Genomic DNA, 18,872 nt, shown 5'->3' with positions numbered 1-18,872 from the left:
TGCGGGATGCGGGGTGAGGGATGCGGGTGCGGGGCGCGCTGCGATGCAATGGCGGCCGCGCTGTTACCGCACTGCCGGGAGGAGCCGCCACCCTCGGAACGCGGCGGTGCGGGAGCCGCGCGGGGGCGGGGCGGGGCGGGACCGTGCGGGGCGGCGGGGGCGGCCGGGGGGACCGGGAGTGAAGGGATGCCCGCTGGCTGGGGGACCGGGAGGGAAGGCATCGCAGCTGGCTGGGGGACCGGGAGTGAAGGGATCCCCGGTGGCTGCGGGGGACGCGGGCCCGAGGGGAGCTGTGCTGAGCGCAGGGCCGGGGGAGCTGGGGGCTGACGGACCCCCAAGCGAAGGGGCGCAGGCCAAGGCTCACCTTCCTCAGCGCTTCCTTGAGGGGAGGGGTGCGCAACACCTTTCTGTGTTTTAAACTCGAGTCTCGTTTCTGGAGAGTTTCAGGCTCCTCGCTCCTTCGTTGCCATTGAAATCTACCGGGGGAGCCCGAGTGCTCCTGGCATTTCTGGAGAGCCTCTGCACCGCCCCAGGGCCACCTGCAATGAGCGAGCCTGGTCTGGGAAGGGACAATGGTAAAAGGAAGGCGTCTTACTCATGAAACCCAGCATATCCATATGCACACACATACGTTTGTGTATATATATATATATATATATATATGTAGTGTAGGGGGTATATATGAAGTGTGTACAGTCTCAAAAATTAATAATTACAGCCATTAAATACCCAGCAACTTAAATACCACAAACCTTAAACCCATTTCCCCTCGCTTTGCTCTAGCAGGATCTTGGCTCCACAGAGTGAAGCACAGTGTTCAGTAACCCAAGTGGCAGGGAATGTCCCACAGTATTCCCACAGATACCTTGGACTGTAAGCTCTAGTTTTGACCAGGCTGTCCCACACAGGCAGTGTCACACAACACCATGGCAGCACATGGGCACTCTCGCCTGGCTCCATGGGACACGGCTGAGTTTGAGTGCCTACGTGTTCAGCACTTGCCAGAGAAGAGTTTTGATCTCTGGAAGGGAAAATGAACATGTATATCATTAAAAATAGTGACTAAAATGTGTGTATTCAGACAAACATAAAAACAGGAGGAATATATTTTTAAAACTTATGAACGCGTTGGTGTTTTCTTTAAATAAAGATGGTTTCATTAAGAGCTCCTCCTGCATGACCACTATTAAAATAAACACATCCACAGTGGATATTATATTCATTAGATTCTCAGAAAAGGATATTTATATAGGTACAAGATAGTTAGCCACCTTGCAAATTGGACTAGGACATTAGACAGACCATTTCTAGTCTTGAGGAATAAATGGCAAGGAACTTTTTCAATATCCTTTGAAATATAATCTATTTATTAAAAAATAATAACCCCAAATTATCCTATTTTAATGTACCTTGGGACAGGAAAGAAAACGGATGAAGCAATCTGCACAGCAACAGAAACAGTGAAACAGAAAAATATTAAACCTATAAATCCGAGTTAGTGGTACATTAACCAGTGACTCATTGCCAGTGAGGCTTTGTGGGGATCTGGTGCACTTTACCGAGTGATTTCTGAGTACTCGATGCCCATTAGTTGAAGCCCACAACAAATTGTGGTTTCTCTTCACTGTCTTTCTCTCCTCCCCGTGTATTCTCACACACAGTTGCTCCATTCCCTTTCTTCCACGGGTCTGACCGTTCTCAAGCACAAGGCACTCAAGAGCAGCCTGTGAATCACCCACCAGCAGCATCTCCGGGAGCATCTCAAGGCACAGGTGCCTGTGGACATTTCCCGGCAGCAGCCTGAGCTCCGACGGGGAGCAGCCGGAGCGCCCTGACTTGCAGGGCTGTGCAGAGCTGAGGAGACCACCCAGGGGTGTGCTGATGCCCAGCAGGTCCTGTTGTAGCTAGAGGAATTCCTGGAGCACCAGGGACCTGCCTTCCCCAGCCAATGGACCCACAGGATCCCGTGATGCAGATATCATGTTCATCTTCTCTGAGCACATGCACAGAGATGAGCACCCGCTGCGTGACTCGGCAGCCACGGTACTAATTAGCAGGAGTGAGAAGGCAGGAGCAAATGAGATCCTGGGAGAGCCTTTGTGCTGGTACCATTTTAGGAAATGAAAAATCTGATGTCTGAGAGACAGTAACCTAGATTTGATGCAAAAGCAGGTTTGTTGGCTGAGGACAGGACAGCGGGTGCTGGTGAGGTGCTGTGGGAGCGTGAGTGCTGATGGCAACACTCGGAGCAGCCTCCTGGGCTGTCAGCAGCCCTAAACTAAAGGCAACCCTTCAGTGCTCCTTGCCATGGGTCTGGGGGCAATTTCAGAGAAACCCCTTTGTCCTCAGAGCTTCTAGTGCTGGAGAGAGCTGCCTGAGACCCACCTGAGCATAGGTGAGGGCATGGCTGAACCCAGAGCTCTTGCATCTGCTGGCAGCACCTGTGGGACTCCACAAACAGGGTCCAACTCAGCAGCCAGTGCTGCCTTGGGAGCCCCAGGGGAGTTCCCATGCAGGCAGCACTGCCCTACACCCTGCGCTGCCTACAGCCAGGCATGAGTTAAAGCCCTGCCCAAGGGCACTGTGCACACCTCTGCATGCAGCTCCTACACAAGGTGACAAACATCCACACATCAGCCACTGGAGTGGGTATTTCTTACTTAGTAAATTTATTTTAAGGCAGAAAAGCTCAGACAAAATGGGGTGAGGGCTGGGGAATTACTCCTTTTCTAACCTGTGCTGCCTGTAGTCTCTACCCCAGAGGGATTACGTTAACTCCCTTTTAGCATTAGATGATGAAGCCCTAACCAAATACTCGGGATTTTGTAAGCCCAGTTCCTCAGACTGGTGGGTGGTGATTGCTGTGCACGCTCCAAAGGCAGGAACCCCACATTAAGGGCCTGGCACAAGCCTCAGCAGTCCCGATGGCTGGGGTGGGATGGTCTCAAGGCAAGCAGCTCCTCTTGGGCAGGAGCTCTCTGCTGTGAGAAACAAAACAGAGAAGGTACTGAGCCATGGTTAGGGATGTCTCAGAGCCAGACGCCCCCCTGGACCTCATCGCTGCAATTCACAGAGGTACTTCATAGAATCATGGAATGCTTTGGAAGGGACCTTAAAGCTCATGCAGTTCCAAACCCCCTGCCACATGCAGGGACACCTTCCACTAAACCAGGTTGCTCAAAGCTCCATCCAACCTAGCCTTGATTCAATTCCCTCTAAATAGATAGTACTCCCTCTAAACAGGTTGCCATTCAGTTGTAGCTCAGTTTTTCTCCCCAGCCAGCCAGTGCCTTTGCACACTGGCAGCTGGAGGCTGAAGCCATCCAAGCCCTAGGCAGCACTATGAGGAGCAGAGTGCATCAGCACTGCACACACCATGCAATTTTAATGCCCTTTCAGTTTCCAAGGATACAAAAAACAATCAATGAGACACAATCCCTCGCTGCGGGGCTGCTGCACAGGAACTGTGCCTGTGCCCCAGCCTGGAACAGTGCAGCAATCCCAACACTCTGGGGAACTGGAACACCCACACCCACAGGCTCCCCCAACCCTCCCAGGTATGACGTCCCAGCCGCACTCCCAATGGGGCTGCTCATTGTTGCAGAGATAAACTGCATCCAAGCAGAGCCCTGAATGCATACACAACCACACAGGCCAGAGACCAGTTACTGAAAACAGTCACGGGCCACACAGCAGGATGACAGGGGTGCTGGGAGCGGGGCTGGGTAACTACACGGAGCAAACAATTTATCAGCCAGTTCCAAAACACATCCCTGTTAAATTAGGCCTGTCCAGATGTGACATAGAGACAGATTACACTGTTGACAGGGATGTGATTGCACCCATGACCTACTAGCTGATCTGTGCCGCTGTAAAACTCAGGACAGAGGGAAGGCATTAAGAGAATTAGTGTTTATTATTTATACGATGCCCACAGTCAGTCAGGGTGGTGCAGACAAGCGTAAAGCCAAGGGCGCCACACGGTGCTCTGGAACTGACAGCCCAGCTGACAGCAAGCACTGGGAGCGTAATTTAGGACTTTGTGACAAAGTGACAGCCTTAGAGCCTCCAACAGCAGTAGCAGGAGGGGAGTGCAGGCAGGGCTGAATGCCAGGAGGCACATGGTGACGCTTCTGTCCCACCTTGGCTTTTGGCTGGGCTTAAGTGCCTTTTGTAGTGGTGGAGTTCTGTGACAGAGTGGCAGCCTCTGTCCCTGGGAAACCTGCCTAACCTCCCTCCCCAGACACCAGCCTGTCAGCAAAATGCTTCTAGTGCTCAAGGGACTGAGCACTGCACACCAAGGCAGTTCCAGCCGTGCTGGCTGGGGCTCCAGGGGTGACATCCTGCAGAGGTACCACTGGTTCCCCAGTGTGACACTGGGATCAAAACAAAAGCAGTAAAGCAGACACAGGCTTGATAAAGAGTCATGGCTAAGTGATGCTGGCTATCCCATTAATGGGCTCCCATCAATATAGGAACCCATTACCTAAATGGCTATCCTACTCTAGGTGCCCAGGCACCTTCAGTACTCAACTGAGAGAGGCAGGAACATCCTGAGAGCTCTTTATCCCACTCAGCTTGATGGGAGGAACCATCCTCTACCACTGCTGTAGAGGAACAAAGGGCCCAGAACAGAGCAGCTGCCCGACCTCGGACAGATGGAATTGCCCCACTGCCTGAGCAGAAGGCTTTGCCTCCTCACAAGGAGCTTAACAATGCCACAGAGACAGGGCTGCAAAGCCAGCCAGGATCCATGTCAATGGGAGAATGTGAGAGAGACACAAATGCAGAGAAACTTCAGAAATAACCAGAGAAACCTCTTGAGTCAACAGCAGTGCTCCAGGGCAGTGTTAGCATTTGTTCTGCAGCCAGAAAGGACAGGGAAGATTAAACTCTCATAGTGTGATCTGCATGGGTGGACGTGCACAGAGGATAAAGTTGCATCCCTGCAAGTGGCAGAGCCACCCTCCGGTGCCACTCACCATCCACATGACACAGCCTCCAACCCCAACGGCACATGCAAGCAGGTCAGCTGGGTTTTCTGAAGAGACATAAAACATTGGCCAAACATCTCCCTGTGACAATAAATTAAACGTCAGCTCATTGCCATGGGATGGCTCGCTCCAGATGCAGCTCCCAGTGTCCTATTTCAGATTACAATCACACTAAAATGGTCGTGGGTTGGCTGATCAAAAAAGGGGGGCTCCCATCAAGAGATCATTATATCTGCCCGAGTCTGCCTGAATCCAAGCACAAACCCTCCACTGGGAATATTATGTCTTTGTAGCTGTTCTTCCCAGGAAGGGAACAGGATCTGCTTAGAGCAAATAGAAGCTATTACAATCAGGATAAATTAGTAATGGTGAGTGGGAGAGAGAGAGAAGGGAAGGAAAAGAGGTTATTGTGATTTTTCTTGCTACAGAGGAGTTGTCTGAGCTACTTACACTGCCAGAAAACAGCTCCCTGGCTTCCCCTCTGAGTCCAGAGCTCAGACTGGAGCTACTTTGGATTGCTAACAACTAGCAGGATGGTATTATGGGTTGTTAGAGGCATGAAATCTGATTTCTGTTCCTATTGGTAGCATCTTGAGTTTAGCAGCAGCATAGGCAAGTCTGTAGAGAAAAGGCAAAATATCCTTGCAGTTGTTCTGTTCAACACCAGTAAACACATGCCTTTTTATCAGAAGCTGCAACACCTGTTGAGGATCTTTAAGGTGCTGTAGGAGGTAGGACTGTGGCTCTGTGGTGTTGAATGTTTTCCATTTTGTAAAATACAAGATGCCAAGTAATTTGCTAAACCCTGACTGCGGTCCTGGAAAAAAAGGAAAACTGACACACAGAAATGTTTTCATGCTCAGGACTCCTTCTGTTCCTCCTAAAACAACTTATTACAGCAGAGCTGGTTTAGGTAGTTTGGGTCTACAAAAGAGGCTGAATTGCCACAGCTCAGAGGCAAGTTCAGCCGTAATATGATTTTACAGCATTTTAAAAAGCAAATATCTGCCTGCTTAAGTGAGCACCTATTTCAGGTCACTTGCAGGGCACCACCAGCCCCTTTCCAGCAGGAATGTTAACTGGAGCCCTCCATCATGAACTTGGTGTGACCAGCAAACTTGGCAAGCTCAGATCCTGCTCCTGTTTGTGTTTTCCCACTCTTCCTAGGATGTTGCTGCCTGCTGACAGCTTCACCCTTCATTCAGATTGTACTATCTGATATGAGGCATTTAAGTTGACTGAATGGGAAATTAATGCAAAACAAAAAAGAGCTTAGTCTGGGGCTGCCAAACTCCTCTAGGGCTCCTGAAGGGGACATTTTCAGCCCTACATCAGGCCCACCCCTTTCTCAGAAGAGATCTGTTATGAACCATTAACAATAATTTCTCCATGGGCCTCCTGGAGACACGTACCTTACATGTCTTTGCCAGCATTGCTCTTCCATGGGTTTTTACAGGAGCTTCCCAATTCCTTCTGACAACCTTTGTGACAGCGCTCAGAGGGACATCTCCTCCTGGGCATCCATTTTAACACCTGAGGGGTGCAAAGTAAGCAGGTGGAAAAGAAAAAGGATTAAGCCATGAAAAATACAGAAGTACAAATCAGCCGACTAAAACAAATGATCAAATCTGGTGCTGAATATGCTCACTCTTAGTTATTAGGATCAGAAGTGTGTTTATTTATTCTGGTTTTGATACACCAGTCTATTGGATACATCATTTGACTTAACAAGCCTGCAAAAATACAGCATTTCTTCATTCAACAGATCGCATTATTATATGGGTTTATTTAGCCAGTATCATTTTATCTCCAAATCTCTGCAGTACTTAAATTTTTTTCCTGTCTTGGTGAAGGATAAAGCTAGGCAAATATTTAGTAATGGATAATTAACTCAACCACTACTTTTCTATCTCCTCTGAGACACTCATTCACTGGATGTTTTTCAAGATTCAATAATTCTTTCTTTCTCTTCTTTAGTTTGCTTCTAAACTATTTTCAATAGTTCCTGATACCTGCAATATGAACAGTTTTGAATAGCCACAGGCACACATTATATTTGCCTGATGAGGCAGAAAACTTCTCAACTCTGCTTTCTCTCCTTTTTTTTTTCAATCTCGGAAGATTTCCAAGAAAAAGTTATATAAACCAGACATAAACTGGAACGAAGCACATCATTGACTCTCAAATGCAGAACCCTCATGGAAAGCAGTTGCCAGCTCTACTGTAGGTACTGAGGTTTGTATCCCAGCCTGTCACACCCAGCATTTCCTGGGCCTGCTCAGTCCCTGGGGTCACTCCTGTATCCAGCAGCTCCCAGTCCACACCGGCATGTTCATATCCAGGGAATTGAGAGACACAACCCACATTTACTGTATGCATAAAGTCCTACCTTTTCATGGGGCTTTGCTTAACACATTCCACAATGAACTAGTGAATACAGTCAAAAAACTTCCCATCCATTTTTTTTCTTTGTTTTTCACCAGCTACAACCCAACTCATGTCTTCATCAGCACGTGCCTACAGGCCGGAGTCTCTGTTATGTGCAGCGACCACAGACAACAAATGTCAACACCATAAACCATGTGCAAACAGTTAACCTTATACCCACAAGCTCCTCTGCTCCTCCACAGGACACTGGCCATAAATGTGCCTTAAATCATTTCATGATAAAGTGCTTTCTGTGCAGTGAGTTAAACAGATAGAGCACAGCAAATTCTACTGCCTCAGAACCTGCTGTGTGACAAAAGTGTGTGTGGTTTGGCAGTGTAATCTTTTACTTTGGTAAACCATTAAATGCCAAAGAAAGCTTCTTAAGTTAATCAGGGCTTAATTTAAATAAACAAGCCAGTAAAAGATTAACAAAAATCCTCAATGGAATCTGGATGTTAAAATAGTCTGTTCACAAAGCCTCAAGCCAAGTTCACAAAAGTAACTGCATTGGGATGAACTGGCCCACTGACCCCCTTTTTCTCCCATTACTGGCACCACCAATGAAAAAGATGTTGATTTTCTGAAACACCAACACAACCATTTCCAGCTCCATTGATGCAAACAGCAGTTTTGGCAACATCATCATGTGCTAATACTGCACGAGGTGGAGGAGGAAGAAGAAGAGGAGGAGGAGGAAGAGGTGGGTTGATTCCATTTTTGTGATGTAGAGGAATCAGCTGAACCTGCCAGGAAGAGACCTGGACCTGTCCAAGACAAAGCCCATAGTGTTACCAACAACTTCCCAAGCCACAGCAGAAATTCCACCCCCAGGAGCACCCTGTGGATAGGGAAGCACTCAGGAGGAGAGCAGCAGCCAAGTGGGTAACTTCCCTGCAACAAGCCATCGCCCCTTTCACCAGGGCTCCTCGTAGTAGGTAAGTTATACATATGTATAAATATTCACATTTTCAGCACCTAAGGTAAAGATAATTTTAAAACTCTCACTATTGTTATTTTATCCCATAAAGGTAATAAATGACCAAATCTTGGTGAGCAAAACATGCCAGGCTGGAACCCACACAAATTATCTTTGGGTTGACATGTTACATATATATCAGCTTCTTCATTAGACAGTCATTACTTAATTCTGCTGCTCTACGAGTCTCTCTCAGTGCTTTCAGTACTATAACTGGTACATTTCCAAGTATTGTCTTTTTCCAACCCCAAAACTACTTTTATTTATTCCCATGAAAGCTGCTGATTATATCCCAAATGTCTCCACTTAATGAAAAACTCTTGTTGAATTTCAAGTGTACATTTTTCCACTCATTTATTTACAACCATCTTTGCTAAGCTCAAAATTTACGCTAAGCTTGAGTTAAATAAAATCAACCCATTAAAAATGAATACCACAATATTCACAGAGCCAAAATCTAGGGTAGGATAGCTACAACAAATATTTCTCCATGATATTTCACTTGCCCTTGGGCAAAAATGATTTGTTTTCACAAAACAAAATTTTACACCTTTTTTGCTGGCTTTTTTTTTTTTTACTCAGACTGTGATAAAAATAGGGACAAGGAGACCAGTTGATGACTAAAGAAAAACATTCTATTTAATCACAATATGTACATCCAAAATAGAAATTACAAAGCTGCAGTTCAAAATATATTCACAACACCACTCTGCCACGGTCAATGTGCCAGATGCAAAGGGGTTTTTTTGCAAGCTACTGGCAAAAAAGGAAATTCCAGCCACAGACAAGTCACTGACAGTCATCAGGTGAAAGGAAGACTAGAAGGGCAGCAGGGGATGCAGAGGCAGGAGACCTCCCAGGCAACTGTAGCTCTGCAGCTCCCCCTCACATTCACTCACCCCTATTTACCTCTCTCACCAGCTCCCAACAGCCCCCAACATCTCCTGCCTTCCAGTGTGGTTTTGACCTTTCATTCTTGACTCGTGGTGCCAGGCTGACATGAGACTGTTTCCTACATCATTAGTTCATATTGAAATGTTTTGCACACAAGGCATTGCAAAGCTGCAATTAGGCCCATTAGCAGTGTAACCGTATTTTACATTTGGGCAAGCACTTTAGTTTATATTGCACTCAAACTGTCCCTTCAATAGAGAAACTTGCCTTCAATAGAGGTCACTGAGGAAGCCTGTGGGAAAGCTAGGAAAACAGCCCCTACCTGCAAAATCCCACTAGCTGCAGGACCATCACTGCACTCTTTCAGATTAAAGCATAAAGAAATTAATATATTGAATTCCTCATTGTCATCCTACTCAGGTTGCTTCATTTGCTTCTTCAAATAGTCCTCTCTTTCTTTAGATCCACCTTGGAACTCAATTTTCCTCACGTTAGAGACGTGTTATCACCAACGACAAATGCGAAGTTCCCCTTCTCAAACTGTGCTGCTGGTGGCTCAGAGCAATTGTACATCAAGTACAAAGTGTACCACTTGCAGGGAGTATGAATAATACCATGCTGCTGCTTTAGTACAACTACATCTCTGCATGGAAAAAAAATGGCACAAGAAACAGTAAAAAACCCCAAAAGTATCCATATCTCCTTTTCCTTCTGCCAACGTTCCCGGAGCTTAATGGAATTCAAATATACTGAATACAAATGAAGAAATAAAAGGGCAAATTAAGTTTCTTCTTGGTCAAAATCAAGTATAGCATCAGTCTGGCATCTTCCATGTCCTCTGTCAGTGAATTAGTACTTAACACTAACATCTCCAAGGTATTGTCCATCAATTGCTTTATTAACCTGGTACTTGCAGAGACCCTGTGGATGGTCTCTGTCTCCAAGGTGCAGGAAATTTCCTAATTCTAGTGAACACATCCAGCATTTCTGTGGCACAAACTATAGGTTATTTCAGTTTTTTCCTCCCTGCCAGAGAGCGCAGTGGCAGCAATCCCTCGATCCATTCATTGGCTGCCAACATCATCTCCTGCCAGAAGGCCACCTCCTCTTGCGTGGAGTCCATCCAGTCCACAGAGATGCCATAGCTCAGACCTGAAAAGAACGAGAAAACTACAGTGTTGGGAGCTACACAAAGAGTTTCCACTCCATGCAAAAATATTCAATGGGATGGAACTGTTGCAGGCAGTGTCTTAACATAAAAGATGCTGACTTCCTTCAGCAGGTTGCACCCTGAACACCTTCTGTTCTTCTGCAAATGTGCTCCATTTTACACTAGAGTTCAGAATGAAGTCATTGCAAAAGCCATAAAAGGCAAGAACCCTAAACATAACCTGCCAAGGAAAATACTATTGGGCTCAAGCCCTTCCTGTGTCTTTCTGAATGGTAAAGAAAGTCTTAAAGGGTTGGTTTTCACCTTAAAAGATTTTCTTGTGGAGAGGGTGAGGTATTTGTCAAAATTCTTTTGCTTCATTTGTATAGGAATCAAACATACCATAGAGGGAAAGTGTGTACATCAATTCCAAGTCAATTATTCAACTAATTTTTCATATGCCAATTACTTGTTAATGAGATAAAAGTCTAAATTAGGTCACAGCTAATCTTGGGTTTGGTATTTTTGTATCTTGCTTATGGGCTTATTCTTGTTGCCCCTTCCCACTGGATAGTTCACAACCCTCCTGGTGACATTAGAGATTGAAAACAGAGAACACACAAGCAAATCCAATAACCACAGGTGCACCTGCAAGGCAAATCTTCCAGCTACCATGAGCCTTTTCCTGATACCCTCAAGGAAAAGTTATCCTTGATTGCAACATTCTGAAATCTTCCCTCAGAGAGCACTTCAAGGCTGGACAGTCACCAGGTGGTGCTGTCCCATATGACATTCCAGGTTATCCCTGAACCCTTTCCTGGGAGGAGCACTGATATAATGTTGATTTGTCATGCAGCCTGTTTTCTTGTAACAGCAGGAAAGCCCTCTGATGGACCTAAGGAGATCCTTGAGCTTTGCCAGACCTCAGAGCTGATGCTGGCAGAAAACGTGGGAACAGAGGGTTGTTATCATGGCACCAGGGCCCCCTCCATCCAAACAGTGCAGGTACCAAGATTCTCACCAGATACTGAGACTCCCCATCCCTGGTTTCTCCCCAACAAGAAAATGCTCTGCAACTTTGCATCTTATCTCGTGGCTCAGCACTACAGTAACAGTATTGAGTTATAAAGGAAAACACTTACCTGTCCCAAGGCCCAGCCTGATTCCTCCAAGGAAATGGTTGGTAAGCTTTTCATGATCCCACACAGTCAGTTCAACACAAGCATCCTTTAGATCCTCTGTATGAAAGCCATCATACACAATAGTGTGATTGAAAACAGGATTTGTGTCTCTTTTTATGACTCGGGTCTTTTGGTAACTCTTCTTACTGGTGTCTGGAAGCACATAGCTTTGAGAGGAGAAAAAACACAGCATGAGCCATTGAATAGCACCTAAAATTTGGATTGTTCCTATGAAGTTCCTTGGTCTAAACAAGCCTAAGTTCTGAAGAGAGGAAGAAATGGGTCTCAAGAAAACACATGGCTTTTTGGAGGCACAGATCCAGGAGCAAAGCCATGCTCATGCACTCACCATTTCACAAAGGAGTCAACTCCAGAAGGACGCAACTGCAGCAGGTCCTTGACATCTTTGACCCAAATGTGAACTTCACCAGAGGGAGGATTCTTTGGACCTGCCACGTAGGAGACAAGAAAAACCGTCACACCAGTCCTTGCAAGAGCTCTGGGATGACAGGTTTGCTCTGCAGGACCCGGGGGAGCCAGTGACTCCTCTGGGTACTCACTCCCCCTCCCTGGGTGCCTCAGCACCACTGCCAGTGCTGTCACACCTGCAGAGGCTCCTGACACAGTGTGCTGGTGCTGCTTTTACACAGGAAAGAAGGAGCTGCTGAGCCAACCCAGCCTTGTGCCTGCTCCACAGTAACACAGGTTTTGTGTTGCAGCTACCACATCACAGCACCCTACAGTGCCCACGGTGCTCGTAACAGCTGATGAGTCTGAGATTGCTGAGCCCTTCCTCTCTCCCCAGCACTTTTCCAGTAAATCCAGATGTGAAAATCAGATGTAGGCTGTTGGCAGTGCTATTAAGCACTGCTAGTTGTGCCCTTGTGCTGATCTCTAAGATCTTGCTCTTATTAAGATTCCTCTTTAACCACCCCTTAAACAGACAAGGCATTGCAAGCTGTGTGTCTACATATGAGCAATACTTAATGCAGGAACCACATTTTACCTAGGCTTCCAGGGGGGACATACTTAATAGACAAACTCATCACTCCTCGATGATCCACACCGTTAACAGCAGACAGGCTCTGAAACAGAAAGAGTTATGACTGACTAAATGAAGGATTGTGTAAACACAGCAAGGCAAACAGCTTTTGAGTTCAATGGAGGGGCGCAAATGGACAAACTCTGATTTTGCATGGCTGGAGCAGCCCCTTCTCAGGGCAGCTTCTTTCTTTGTGGCTTTGTTCTCAAATTCAGAACCAAAGGCCTGAGGATTCAGAGCAAGGCTGCCCTTCCAGACATGTCCAGCTGAATATAATTAAGCGTCTTTGTTCTGAAAGACAAATGTTCTTAATTTGATGAAAGGGATCTCAAATTAGACCTGAGACCAGAAGCACGCATGAAGCTGTACAGGCTTGACAAGCAGTGGCACCTCAATATTTATCTCTCAAGGCATGTTCAGCTGCTTCACTTAGTACTGTGCTGTCTATTTTTAAGGGATGGTCTTTATGTGAGTAGAGAGTGGCAAAGTCATGTCGGAGTTTCTGTGATTAGTGTCAGGTTGCATTTATGAAAGTGTCCCTACAGATCAGTCACCAAGTAAGACCCAAGAAGGCCACTGTTCAGAGCACTGAACGCTGCACAAACATGTCTAGGGGTTGTTCTCTGGGTACAGTTCAGGTTGTTCTGCTCCACCACACCCAAAGACCTCAGAGGACTCATGAAGGACTTGTGCCACCCCTAAAGGCTTCAGGGTTGGGCTAAAAACTGGGATTGCAGCTGAGACACTTACCCGGGGCTTCAGTGGGTACCAGTTGAGTTTCCTGTTGCTCCAGTCCCAGCTGGCCAAGTCTATTTCGATCTCTCCCAGGAAACTGTTACGTCCCAGTGGATCATTGTGCCAAACAGACAGATTTAATTTTTGGATCAGCAATACCATTTTCTCTATTTTATACTAGAGGAAGAAAGAGAAGTCAGGCTGTTCAAATTCTTCTTCTGTTTCTTTCAAACCAGAAATAAACTACTCAAAAGTCTGAATAAGCTCTGAGACACTCACCCCACACATGCACTAGTAATGGACTGGCCTCACTCTGAGCACCTCCTTTTTTGTCCTGCAGCAATACTACTACCCTGACAAAGCTTTTCTGCTGAGCACAGGGAAAACTGGCACTCCATTCATCACAGGGTAAAACCAATATTCTTTCAAGAATTATTAACACAGGCTTGGGCATTGTTAAATAATCCTCTATGCTTTGATGAGTAAGATCACATAATGCAGACCTTTCTTACTAGTCCCATGCCTTGTGACTGCATTCCAGGGAAGGGGAGGACGAACACCCCTTGCTCTGGCTGAAGGCAGCACAGGCTGCAGGTCCTTATCTCACCCAAAGATCATCGTGTGATTTTGACAGAGAATCTTGAGTGCCACACAGATGGGTGCGAAGAAACCTTTAACATCCCAGGCCTCACAAACCCAAGGGAAGAGCAGTGCAGTGCTGGTGGGAGGCAGGCAAAGAAGCCTGGCCAGGAAGGTGGGATCTTTCCAGATCTGCTACAACACAGGATTTCAGAGCATGTATTTGTTCTTACCCGTAACACCTCGTTGTAAATAGGATTCACCGTCCTCTTCTTCACTGAAGTTTTCCTCTTACCCATCCTAGCTTTGTCTGGGAGCAGGTAAGTTTTAACATATCTAGAAAAGAAAACAAACTCCAGCTGGATATTATCCCACATCACCAAGCTCTCTAATAAGCAAGAAACACTTGTGAACTGCAACATAGAAACAATAGACCTGGAATCAACTCTTTAAGGGAAAAGCTAATTAAGAGACCTGCTGGGATATTAACTTGGCTTGCATGTGGAGTTACAAATCTCACTGGAGATGGATGGATGTCACCAACATTCAGAAGAGGCAGCTGTCTAAGCTGCCTTCCTGGGAAGGCAGCAAGGACATATATCCATTTCTTGAAATGACCAGAACTACAGCATCTTTGTGCATTCAAAATCAGAGAGAAAAAAGACAGGAGAAAAGAGGTGGAATGTCTTTAAGGGTTCAAATCCAAGCTCCTCTTCATCATCTTTCAAACTAGAGATCACTAACCACTACAACTACCACTGGGCCCCTAACAGCACTTCTCTGTGGAATTCCTGTTCATATAGACACATGTTTGCATCATCACAGTTATTACCAAGTCTATTCACCGTGGGGAGATCAAGGTTCACATGGATGCAGGGAGAACATATCCCAGCAATAAGAGGAACTGTCTTTGCAGTGATCAAAGCTTTCTCAATCTGTTCAAATTTAAGTCTGGCAACACTTTTACTGATGCCAAGGGCTTCAGAACCATCAGCTAGGAAAGTCCCAGCAGTGAGCATGCACCAGAAGTCTAAAGGAAGGAAGAAACCTTGACATTTAAAGGAAAAAAAAAATACTCCAGAAGACAGAATTCAGCAGTGTGAAAGTCAGAAGACACCAAAGCGTCACTCACGGGTCAGATCTGCCTTTCTTCTCATCCACTACAGCCAAGTCCTTGCACTGGGACACGTGGACCTGGAACTCCCGGTTCTTCTCGTCATAGTCTAGAGCAAATTCCACAGTACCTTGGGCATCCACACTCCCAAAATCGCCGCTGTAGACACTGAGCACACTGCCACTCACCTGCCATGTGAAAGAGCAAGGTCAGTGCCACCGAAACAGGCACAGTCCTAACTTTGGTTTTGGACAAGGATGATAGTTTGAGGAGTGCATTCCCAGGGAAATAATCTGCCATTTCTGTCCTTATGCAGTCAAGGACACAGAAATGGTTCACAGATGTTCTCAAACAAGCAAAGGTTGGAGAACCCAAATAAGGGTCTCACAAGGACGTGCTATCCTAGACCAGAACTTAGAAGCACTATTCTCCTGAATACTAAAGAAATACAGAACTTTTTCACTCCTAAATCCTCAAACTTTGGGAAATGGAATCAAATATTACTGGGGGGAACACTCAAGTCTCTTCTCTATACTTACAGTACAAACAACTGCTATCCTAACTCAGTCTCATCACTGAGATAGAAATACATTGAGAGAACTTGAACTATCTGTATATGAATTTATTATTTCAGATTGATATAGTCACACAATTGTCAATCAGTTTTTAAAACAGGCTAGTAAGAACCCTGGAACCCATTTCAGACTGGAAATGTAGGAAAAACTATAACTATCTTGTTGCTTACTCATGATGTACATAGAGTGGTACAAAACAGATACAACCCCTGTCCTGGAAAGCCACTGCCCCACCAGAGGCAGCCTGTGTGCATCTACTTGCCCCAAAGGTTTCTGCAGATATAAATCTGGAGCTAGGCACCCAGATTTCCCAGAACAAACTGCATTTACCCATACGACATGGAATTCTTTTTTTCACATTGTTTTTCACTGACAGAAAGTGATGAAGCACAAGCAAAGCTCAGCTCCAGAAAGATGAGAGAATTTTCTATTGAACCAATCACTCATGATTCCTGACAGGATATCATAAAAGCTAATGCTGTTTACAAAGCAAATCATTAACCCTCTTGGCACTTTTCTGTGGTACAGTCATGAACATTTATCAAAAAACTTTCCTAGTAATTAACCCGATTCTTCTCTGTCTTTCCCTACTTCCTTTGGCTCTGGATTTTATTATAACTGACAAAAACCTGCTAAACATCTCCTCTCAGTCCTTGGAGCTGCATTTACCGTCCCATCGGGATCCTCACTCCAGCAGAGAATCCTGAATGAGATTTTCAAGAACACTTGTATGACTTGGGCACAAAAGGCTCGTTAACAGCTCCCAGATGCTCCAAATTAGGAGAAGGACTTAGATGCCCCAAGTTTTTAATGTATTTATCTACATTCATGACCTCTCCCTACCAGCTTTGCTTCACATATTATCTTTAAATCTCAAATATACACCTTGGAAATACTCATAACAGTAACACAGCAAATTCAAGCACTTTTAAGCAGCTCCCTCCCTGAACAATGTCTCTAAGAAATCTTTTTAAAATGCTCAACTAAACACACTCAGCTCTTTTCAGCTTTCCTTAGAAGCTGAAGCTCTAAATCACACTTTTGCTTTCCAACTCTGAGCTCCTTCGAATCTGCTGATAAAGGATGAGCTTGCAGAGGGCACCCATCTGCAGTCCTAGACCACAAACATGTCACTTAACAGCTGTGTGCCTCATTTTCCCACCTAGAAAAGGTCCCTTCCCATCTTCTGCACTGCCAGGCTTCAGATCATCTGCACTTGGAGTGGGGGCTACCACTTACAGGGAATTCGACTAACAATGACTCAGTGGGTCTCTATTTTGAGATGGTACCTGGATTCACTCCTTTAAGACAAGCAAGTAATTAACCATCACTGATTTTTTAATAACGTGCCATGCAGAGAGCAACAGGACACTCCAGAGGCCACATCATCAGTATCAGCCCAAATGCAGCGTCACCGCATCTGACTGAGAAACCCCGTCCAGCGAGGTGTCGGCGTTCAATACCTACCGAGGAGACAGAAGCCATGTCGGACGAGTGGCTGCCAATGCTTGGCGTCTTTTTGTGCTTGTTAAACTGGAAGCTGATTTCCGAAGCCGTGTCTGACTCAGTCTGCTCAGGAAACAAGAAGCCTCTTTAAGCTCTGCCGTAGGAGCACTTTGCAACAGTACAGAGAAAAACCGATCGCTCGGCAGAGTCCCATTAGCAGGGATGAGGTTGGGGGAGCGGAGGAGAGCGCAGGGAGCCTCCCCAGGGGCATCCCCTCCAACCGGCAGCGAACATCATCATTAACTGCCTCCAAACAGAGCTGCGTGCCCTGCCTGGGCACTGAGCACCGTGGTTTGAGGCACAGGGAAACACCTGAGCTCCTCCGGCATGGAACAGCTGGCCTGGGTTACTGGGAACTTTTTTCTTAAGGCTTTTCTCATTTATTCATAACACAACCGAGGTACACGGTAAAGCAAGTACTGATGGTGTCCAGGAGAAACATTCTCATGAAACCAACTGGGATGCTGTGAACGCTGTCCCAGTCATTTCTGGTGTCTAGCCTACCTCAGACAACAGGACAGGAGAGGATCTGCTCAGCTCTTTGACTCTTTCAGGTTCAAGCAACTGATGGGGTATCAAATGAGGTTTATTGTATGCTGCAGGTACAAACAAAAAGGCATCAAGATAGCTTGTCAGAGTCAGGAAAATATAAGAAAGTCACATTTTTGTTTAAGGGCACAAGGAGGAGGAAAAGCTTATGGGAGGCACTGGAGTACCACCTACTTGTCCTCTCTCTGTCACCTGCCATTCAAACTGACCCTCCCCAAGATGAAAACTGCTAACTCTAATCTCAAAGCTATTTTCAGTGTGTTTTGTTCAATGTGTGGGAGTGTGCAAACTCCCTCTAGTGGCTCATTTAATTCCCTTATTAGCCCAAGGACGTGGATCTTGCTTGCTTTGTGAGGATTTAACTTACACTAAAATCACACAAATCTGCCTCCTTGTCCAAGAAACCAACCATGTTCACATTTTTATCTCATACCACACTGCCATGTACAGAAGAGCTGTAAAATATTTATACCTACAATTTCACCATTGCGTACACCTCTTAAATACTCTGCTAAACAAAGAGGTGGACAATAGCCAAATTACCTAAAAGAAAAAAGTCATAAAGATTCCTATCAACTTAGAAAGATGGTTACTGACTGCTTAAATATCTAAATAAAACTTATTTTTCTATCTTCATCTTCTCTCAATAACTCCCTTGAAGATTACTTTCTCCATTCCAGAATTTATTTTGAGAAGATAAATGTGCATGAACATGCATGCCCATGTAAACACTTGTTTAGCATATCAGCCATGATGATCCATTCTTCAGTGCTCAAAATGCCCAAGAGCTTCTTGATCTACCATCCATTTGATATTACTATTTTTATTTCCAAACATGATCAAATAATTGTATCTAGCCCTCACCACAGACTACTTGCTACACTGCAAACAAGGAAGTGTAACTCTGTAGAGGAGGGCTTCCAATGATCCAAGGATGAGGTTCAAGGTTCTAAATAAGGGGAGGCTGAAAGCTTGGCTGTCTGTGTGAAGACGACCTCATTGAATGCATGTGGGACCTGGGGCTCTGAGCCACGATGCCCTGTGACATGTCACTGCACCAAATGATGGGGCAGATGCTTGGCATGAGGTACCAGCCAGGGTGAGCAGTCACAGGGTGATCCCCCTGCCTCCAACAGAGCCCCAAAGG

At 45.8% G+C, this 18,872-nt stretch overlaps 2 protein-coding genes across 4 annotated transcripts in view; both read right to left on the bottom strand.

The window, feature by feature from the left end:
* LOC113969419 (ras-related protein Rab-39B) overlaps positions 1-1,588 on the bottom strand; it is a 13,033-nt gene extending 11,445 nt beyond the window's left edge. Inside the window, exon 1 of the mRNA XM_027687095.1 lies at positions 1,560-1,588. Coding sequence (XP_027542896.1) covers positions 1,560-1,588 — 29 coding nt within the window. The remainder of the gene's footprint in view (positions 1-1,559) is intronic.
* Positions 1,589-8,989: 7,401 nt separating this feature from the next.
* Positions 8,990-18,872, bottom strand: part of LOC113969421 (synaptotagmin-like protein 2) — a 35,990-nt gene continuing 26,107 nt past the window's right edge. For all 3 annotated transcript variants that reach the window (XM_027687101.1, XM_027687099.1, XM_027687100.1), the window contains 9 exons: positions 17,681-17,772; positions 17,138-17,239; positions 15,114-15,283; positions 14,215-14,317; positions 13,418-13,579; positions 12,632-12,710; positions 11,975-12,074; positions 11,587-11,792; positions 8,990-10,446 (listed from right to left, as the gene is read on the bottom strand). In XM_027687101.1, coding sequence (XP_027542902.1) covers positions 10,301-10,446; positions 11,587-11,792; positions 11,975-12,074; positions 12,632-12,710; positions 13,418-13,579; positions 14,215-14,317; positions 15,114-15,283; positions 17,138-17,239; positions 17,681-17,772 — 1,160 coding nt within the window. In that variant the 3' untranslated portion in view covers positions 8,990-10,300. The remainder of the gene's footprint in view (positions 10,447-11,586; positions 11,793-11,974; positions 12,075-12,631; positions 12,711-13,417; positions 13,580-14,214; positions 14,318-15,113; positions 15,284-17,137; positions 17,240-17,680; positions 17,773-18,872) is intronic.

This window comes from Neopelma chrysocephalum, unplaced genomic scaffold (genome assembly GCF_003984885.1).
Source record: "Neopelma chrysocephalum unplaced genomic scaffold, ASM398488v2 Primary Assembly neopelma1_73, whole genome shotgun sequence".
In the NCBI taxonomy this organism is placed as follows: Eukaryota; Metazoa; Chordata; class Aves; order Passeriformes; family Pipridae; genus Neopelma; species Neopelma chrysocephalum.
Note: the sequence above shows the minus strand (reverse complement) of the source record. Positions and strands in the feature narration are given on the sequence as shown.